The following is an 8,215-nucleotide window of genomic DNA, read 5'->3' on the forward strand; positions in this document are numbered from 1 at the left end:
TTTTTTTTTTTATTTTACCAAGAATACCCAACTTTATCAAATGTTGGAACAGGATTAAAAAATGATTCATTTTTAGAATTTAATTAAGATCAAGTCTTCATAACTCTGGAGTCTTGTGTCTCTGGGTTATGACTATATAATCACTTAATATGTACATATTTTGCTTTAATCCCAGGGAGCCTTGCATATCATTATGGCACTGAACTTACTGGTTAGGATAATGTTATATCAAATAAATCAACAGTTATTTTAATAATGATTATTTTTTAATAATCAGTGCTTGTTTCTCTAAGAACTGAGAAGGATTAATGAAGTGAGATAGCTAAGATTATTAATACATTATGGAAACTAGCTGCTATCTGAATTGCAAATTTAATAATAGTTCTGGAAATATGGACATTGAATTAGAGCATGGCAACCAGTACAGTATGATTTTGTTTTTAATTTTTAACAAGCATGAATATATTATTTGATTATTCAGCGTGCAGGGAAGAACCTTTCTTGGAATCTTTTTATTGATAATAATTCTATTTTACCTTAAGTTTTTGGAAAATTTTTATATAACTTTGGTGTTAGAATCCTGATTCAATTGTCTTTTTACACTAAGACTGTTTTGCTTTTGCAGGCATAATCCCCAATCTAATTTATGTTGTTATACCAACAATCCCACTGCTCTTATTGATACTGGTTGCTTTTGGAACCTGCTGTTTCCAGATGCTGCATAAAAGGTAAATAATTCATATATGTAGAGACACCTTGAAAAGTTTTAAATAAGTTTTCAGAACTCTTTAAAAATGTTAGTATAAAATTCTATTTTTAATTTGCCTGAAGAAAGTTCTGATTTTTGTTATCTGTCAGGACAAATCCAGTCTACACAATCTAATAAGATATACCTTTTTATAGGATTCATGCATTATCTCATTTAATCCTAACAAGCCAAATGAAGTGGGTACCGTTCTGTTTCTGTTTTTCAATTGGGAAGATGGTGGCTTAGATGGGTTTCACAATTTGCCTCAGTCTCATAGCTAGTGTGTGTGGTAGATCTGAAATTCAAATGCTTGTAAGCCTACAACATATATGACAGTACCTACTGTCCCTTGTTTATTAAGGATAAGGAATGCTAAACCTTTAGATCTTGACCTCAAGTTGTATGCGTGACTTGAGTTTTGTAGGTGTGCTTTGTAGTACCTTTTCAAGATTTCAAGTCATAGCCTTCTGTTTTATTTCAAAAGGATCTCTGAAGTGTAGGAAATAAAGAACAGTGGTAAAAATAGGTCACTTTTTAGTAGGCATCTTGAAATAAAATGATATATCTTCACAAAAAAATTCTTGGGCATATTCTTTTACATCTGTTTCTGCATACCCTTGAGTTAGAGGTAAAAGTTTTCATGTGTGTCCAACTGTTAATTAAATTAAAATAATTCATATATGAAATATAAATATGTTCCAAATGAAAAAGGAAAAAATGCCGGGTTTGAATAAGTGCGTGTTTGCTAGAATACACTGGCTTCTTTGCCTGAGCATTTCCACTAAAAATTGATCAAGGGAATGTGTCCATCAGGGAGGGGACTGCAAATAAGTCATTTTTCATCTGACTTTACTTCACCTTTTCTTTTCCTGAAATAAACCCTAAANTGCTCTTGAGTATATTAGCCAACTTTCTGTCCCTGGTGAGTTTATTCTTTAAACTCCTCAGTTGCTAAATCCATCATTACCCTCCTAGAAGCCTTTACAAAGCTAAATCTGTTATGCTTTTATGTTCTTTGTCTTTATTTTTTCTTAGAAAAATATAAAGTTGACATTCTCTGGTAGTTTAAATTTGTAGTAGTATGTACTCGAATCTATTAAATGAAACAAAGTATATTATAGAATCTTCTTAATACAATGCTGTCTTTTTTCTTTGAGCTTTTAGATTAACTATTTGACCTAAGTACATTTGTTTATTTTATTTTATTTTATTTTTTGCCTTCAGAATTACCACATTATTCAGGATGGCATTATCCCCAGGATCTTCGTGACTTGTTTTGCATTTGATAATCTATGTTTGTATTCCTCACGGAAGAGCATTGTAGACATAAATTTTTTTTCCTTGATCTTCTATATTCTACCTAAATCTTCAAATATCTATACTTTGTGAACAATATTCATTTATGTATTTATTGTTTTTGAAGCACATGAACAGTTATACAGTTGGTCTTTTTAATGTACTTAGAATTTTTATTCTTTGGCTTACTTTAAATATTTTCATCTTCACCTATTTATTTTGTATTTAATTAACCTTCCTTGAGCTTAGTGTTTTATTTATGAAGGATATTGGTTTGATTAAATTCCTTACTTATGGAGTCATTGCTTTTTAGTGATGAGTGGTTAGCTTTTTAGTGGTGAGGGTGTTGGAGGATTAAGCAGTGGGACTAATTAAAATTTACAAATTATAACACTAATTATTTTGAACTCTATTCTTCAACTACACCAGTACTGCTGTGTGATTTGAATTTAATCTCCTCTTTCTGCTCCAACACACCATCTAGTAGAGTGACTCATGATATTCAGAGTGGTAAAAATTTAACCTGGGTATGCAGAAACTGAATAATTCACTTCTGACTTTTTTCACTCTCTCCTATACCATTTTATGTTATTGTCCTGTGAATTGCATATCTATTCTTTAGGTCTATCAATGTTATCCAAGGACATTTTAATGGGGATACATCTGAATCTAATTTTTATATTTATTAAAATTGCACTGTATACTCTTGTTCTTAGACATTATAAAATAGTATCTATGGGATTATGTTTCTGAAAGTTTGTCACTTACTCAGCAATTGCATTAACTTAAAGTTTATTAAAATTATTTTTAAAATAACCAGTTCTATGTTGATAAATTACATAATGTCTGTATTATTTGTTCAGCAAATACTAGCTGAGCTTAGGCATAGAGTGCCTAAGTTCTATTGAAGAATGAGTGTAGCATAGGGGTAGGACTGTATCTGAAACCTAGAGGGGTCTATTAGAGCATTGGGGTGAAATACGTAGACAAGAGTAACAAGAATTATTACAGGGTGGTATATGATTAAACTTGTAATGAATAGAGACAATGTGGCCAAATTAGAGAAGTAAACATTACATTAAAAATGATTTACTACTCTAAACGTAATATGAGATGCTGCATGTGCTTTTCCTTTTCCATCACTTGAAAAAACTAGACAGGAAATTATAATTTTGGGACAAATGAAAACAAATTTACAGGGTATTTTCTTACTAATTCAATTTGCATTCAATGAGCTATTAATTTAACAAATGGAACTGAAGAAAAACAAAACAAAACAACTAGGTGACAGAGCCATACCATATCCTGATGGGGTATTTCAACATTTTTAAGGGCATGGCAATTAAAGAGATCTCATCTCATAAAACCGGGGATGGAAACAACTCACAAGACTAGAGGTAGACGCTGTTGGAAAGCAATTATTAGATGGCATTGTTTGTATAGAACAGAAATGTGCTTTAGAACATTATTATTTGAATCAATTCTAAATACAATCACATACAGTCTTCTGCTGTTTATTACACTGATATTAGCAACAAAGTCATCTTTGCTTGTCATTGAATTCTAGTTGGTATCTCACACTTTTATGATCTCCAATTCTTGCTTATCTTTGCTTAGAGTTGGGCCTGCTTTGTCATTATTGCCTGTAGCAGGCTGTCATCAGCAGAGACATGTCATTGATTGCTAAACGCAGTTTTGNTTGCCAATTTAGGAAAACGGGATTCCAGCACAATCTTAAGAGTGTACTGTGCAGTTAATTGCATTATAAAATCTCTGTTCCAAAAACAAAGTTTATTATAATAAAACGTTTTTTTTTTATGAAGAAAAATTCTTAAGAAGTTGGTGTAATATTGAACACTGAAAGCAGAACACGGGATCAATAACATTCTTTCTTTCTAGTTTAGTAGTGTTGGCTATCGGAGGTCATATTACACTGTATACTGTATATCCGCACACTTATCAGTGGGATTCTAAGGGGAGTAAGAGAGAATTATGAAAAACAATTGATTCTGTGGGATTCTAGTAAAATGCCCCAAGTCCAGTCAGTCTGGTTTGGGTTTGTCATGTAGATCCCTTTTTGTACAACTTTTTTCTTTGCAACCTAAGGCTAGATCATAATTGAACAATAGGCATTCATAAAATGTCTTCTACATTTTTATTGAAAAATCTGACATAAATTCAATACTTATTTAATATTCATAATATATGATTATACTGCAAGGTGTAGGAAAAATGTCATTACTTTCCTAACTGAGAACTCAACTCTTAGAAAATTAATATAAGCAAAATGGAACCAAATCATAGTAAACTACCATGCATTTATGAGTTTTGCCCCACTTTTACACCATTGCCCAAAACATTTAAAACTCTGCCAATACTTAGCTCTAAAGTAGTTTTAGTGACTAAGAAAAAGGAGAAAACCATATATTCATGGAAATGGTAGCACGATCTTAGCTGTGACATTGATAGGAATATTTGTTTTAATAGGCAATACTGAGAAGTATCTTTAAATAAAAGTTCATGTGTATATATGTAGGTGTGTGTGTGTGTGTGTGTGTGTGTGTGTGTGAGAGAGAGAGAGAGAGAGAGAGAGAGAGAGAGAGAGAGAAACCAATAGGTGTAGACTCCTAGGTGGAAGGCCTTTTCTTTGTCTTGTAAATAAGTCAACAATCAAATAATGTTTCTGACTCCAGATGGTAACATTTAGTATATTATTTTTAGACAATGTCAAGGTAGCCTTCATGTAATAAAAACTGTTAATATGTATCTGAATATTTATATGCATACTTTATGGGAAGTAGGATAGTAGCTGGAAGATTAGGTGTAATAGATGTAACAATGGAATATTAGAATTCCTATATTTCAAAATACTAGTGGATGGGCAATGTTATCTGAATATACTATTTAAAAGTAGGAGGAAAGAAAATTCTCCCTGTGGTATCACAGAACCATAAGGGTTCTCTAGGAAGATTAGCCTTTAGAGAAGTGGGAAAAGTTCCTTCCAGAAGATCCATATTAATGGAACTTTTCTGGGAATTAGGGCAACATTTGTTTCCCAGCTGTTGGAGTTCCACTGCAATTACAGCCAAATGTGACTAGTTAAAATGACAGCGAGCAGTTCAGTGGCTTCCTCTTTTGCTGGTTTTGCTGCAACTTGGACCAAATTTGCACAATAAGTAGTAAGAAACAATTGGATGGGAAGAATTCACAGTGTCAGCTTCAACTGAATATATATATATATATATATATATNGAATTCCAAGTTACAAAGGGTCAAACAGAAAACGATCTATTTTATTTTATTTTTTATTATTTCCTATGAACTGTTTACCATCTGCACATATTGGATTAATCTAGAATTTTTTGTAGGAATGAAAAAATATGCTGGTGAGAGAAGGACCCTATTATAATAAGGCTCCAAATCTCCATTTGGACCAAATCATGCCTAGTTTGATAAAAAGTCTCATACATTGAACTTACTTCTTCTTATGTCTTTCAGTAAAGGAAGAACAAAAACTAGCCCAAACCAGTCCACACTGTGGATTTCAAAAAGCACGAGAAAAGAAAGTGGCATGGAAGTATAATAATTCATTGACTTGGCTCCAGAAAAGAAAACAGTTTTATAATTCTGGATCTGTATAAGGAATGACATCAGAACATTAGCTTGGAATGGCTTGAAATCTCAAAGGATCTGCAAGATGAACTGTAAGCTCCCCCTTGAGGCAAATAGTTAAATGATTTTTCTATGTTTATTTAATTTACAAAATACGCTGTGCTAATAATGGAGTGAGACATGCTTATTTTGCTAACTGATGCACCCAAACTTCAAGTAAATGGAATGGACCATGCAGATAAAATTGCTATCAACACATCAGAAGTATGTGGGTTGGAAGGAGTTACTTTTGTTTTTTTTTAACTTTTCATAGGTTGTAATCTAGTTAATGTAATGTAAATTGTATTGAAATTTACTGTGTGCAAAAATATTTTACCTTTACATAAGTGTTTGATAAAAATGGACTGTTCTAATATTTATTTTTATGGTGTTTCATTTTTCAGTACATGCTGTTTTGATTAAAGAAATTCATCACTGTTGTCATCTGAATTCACACACACATAAAATCTATCACCTAGAAAAAGTTTTCTTTCTAGAAATGGTTCATCTTCTTCCAGATTCTCTGCATTGGATCAGACAATGTGTAGGAAATCTCTTCAGAAATAAGAAGCTATTTCATTAACTGTGGTATTAATCTACTCAAATATTTTACTTAGAGGCAAGAATTGTCTAATTTCAATTGTGCAAGACATGTGCCTTACAATTATTTTTAATTTAAAATTCAACAGATTTTGTAATAACTTTGTTAATAACTATATAAACAATAATGTACTCAATCTAGAACAAAAACGTGGCATACAGAATATAAATCATATGTCTTCACATGTTGCCTATATAACCAGAAGTAGCTCTCTGAGGGTTCTGGAATCAATTTGGTCCCTCCCTCGCACACAAAACAATGAGGGTTGTTTGGGGTCTGGGATTGAAACTGGAGGCAGGTAGCTGCACAGTTTGTCTAAAGTTTTTTCTAGCTCTGTTTAGCCTCTATTAGCATACAAAGGGGTTTTACATTTGGACCAAGGGAGTGGCTCCATTGGTATGGAGGAAAGCACAGCACACTAACATTTTAGCCAGGAAAGTGACTATGAATTAGTGTGAAAATGGGCTGGAGGGTGTTGGTGATCATATGCTCGTTATTGAGGGTTTGGCTAGGAGAGAAACTCCTCTCTGTCTTAGCTCCTAGTTTCTTTCAATGCTTGCGGCTCCTTCTCCTCAAGAGAGAGTTGTAACTATCTGGTCTTCAAGTGTCCCTGTGCTCCTTTTAACCAAATAAAAAGTTCTTGTTTCTGAAGAAATGATCCTTGGTGTTGTCTGAATCTCTCTAGTGAACAAAATACAGAGATGTTTGCATTAATACATGAAGATGTAAGCAAATTACTTGTTAAGGGTGGTGACAGTGGAAGTCGTGGCCATAGAGTGTTTTAAACTTCATATTTTTCTTGTCAATATTTTCAGTTAGGTAATAAAGAGCTTTCCTTGAGGCAATTCACAACCAGAGTTGGTTGGCAAAACTAAAAGGCAAAATAGAAATTAGTGGGTACTGGCCCCTTTTCAGCTGCTCAGAGTCGGAGGGAAAGGGCAGCTGCATTCTAAGCTTAGGTCCGCCCACATTTAGCACTCCTCTTGCTTTTCTTGGCTCCCCATCTTTCTGGGAAGAATGGGAGACCAGCTGCTGGGATCTACCTCTTCCCACCAGGCTCCCACTGCGCCTTGCTTCCTTTCAGCAGGACTGATGGAAGGAGACTGGGCTGTCCCCATTGTCTGTGCCACCCATGCCTACAACAGCTGCACCAGGAGAGGCAAAGCTATGGGGAAGGGCCTTGCTTTTGCCTTTTATCTTGATCCAGATCTGGATAACTCTTCTGGTATTAACTACTGAACTCATAAGTTATTAGGAGAGGGACAATGAGCGTCCCTTTTTTTAGAAGATGGCAGCGAGACCATCTCAAGGGTCTCTTAAAATTTTAGCTGAACTTTGAAAAATGAAATGGAGTACATGGTGTGTGTACCTGTTGTGTTTGTATTTTCAGAGCATACTGCTAATATGTGTTTTGAAATGCAGGTGAATTGTGGAAAATATTTCAGGGAGTCAAATCAAACAACACACCCTACCTCTGCTTCTCCATCCTTCCTAAGTATTAGGAACAAGTAACGGAAAAGGTCGTAGAAAGAGTAGTGTGTTCAGGGACTCCTGAATTTTGTCCTAAGAATACAATTCCATAATTGCTGACCAGGAGTTTGTAGTCCTCACTCATCTGGCCACACCTTCTTTATATGTTATTGTTCTCCCTTTCTCTGACCCGTCCCCAAAGAGACAGTGTTTTACAACAACCCATGATTATCTATTGTCCCCTCTCGTGGAACTCTCAGGATCACTACCACCTACACAGCGGTCCCCAATGCCTCTTCAGTACATCAGTAATCATCATTCCTTTTAGGTGTAGCCCAAGTCTCATTTCTTCCATAAGGCCAATCTACACTGACTGATCCCTTCTTTCAACTCCTTTAAACCTTATTCTCTCTTCTATTACTCTGGACCATATAGACCCATGCAAGAAC

The 8,215-nt window shown here is 34.3% G+C and overlaps 1 protein-coding gene across 1 annotated transcript in view; it reads left to right on the forward strand.

Moving 5' to 3' along the window:
- The window catches only part of CHODL (chondrolectin), a 27,841-nt gene extending 21,770 nt beyond the window's left edge, over positions 1-6,071 (forward strand). The window contains exons 4-5 of the mRNA XM_019659527.1: positions 626-728; positions 5,543-6,071. Coding sequence (XP_019515072.1) covers positions 626-728; positions 5,543-5,627 — 188 coding nt within the window. The 3' untranslated portion in view covers positions 5,628-6,071. The remainder of the gene's footprint in view (positions 1-625; positions 729-5,542) is intronic.
- Positions 6,072-8,215: the final 2,144 nt, after the last annotated feature.

Source organism: Hipposideros armiger, unplaced genomic scaffold (genome assembly GCF_001890085.2).
Source record: "Hipposideros armiger isolate ML-2016 unplaced genomic scaffold, ASM189008v1 scaffold_300, whole genome shotgun sequence".
Classification (NCBI taxonomy): domain Eukaryota; kingdom Metazoa; phylum Chordata; class Mammalia; order Chiroptera; family Hipposideridae; genus Hipposideros; species Hipposideros armiger.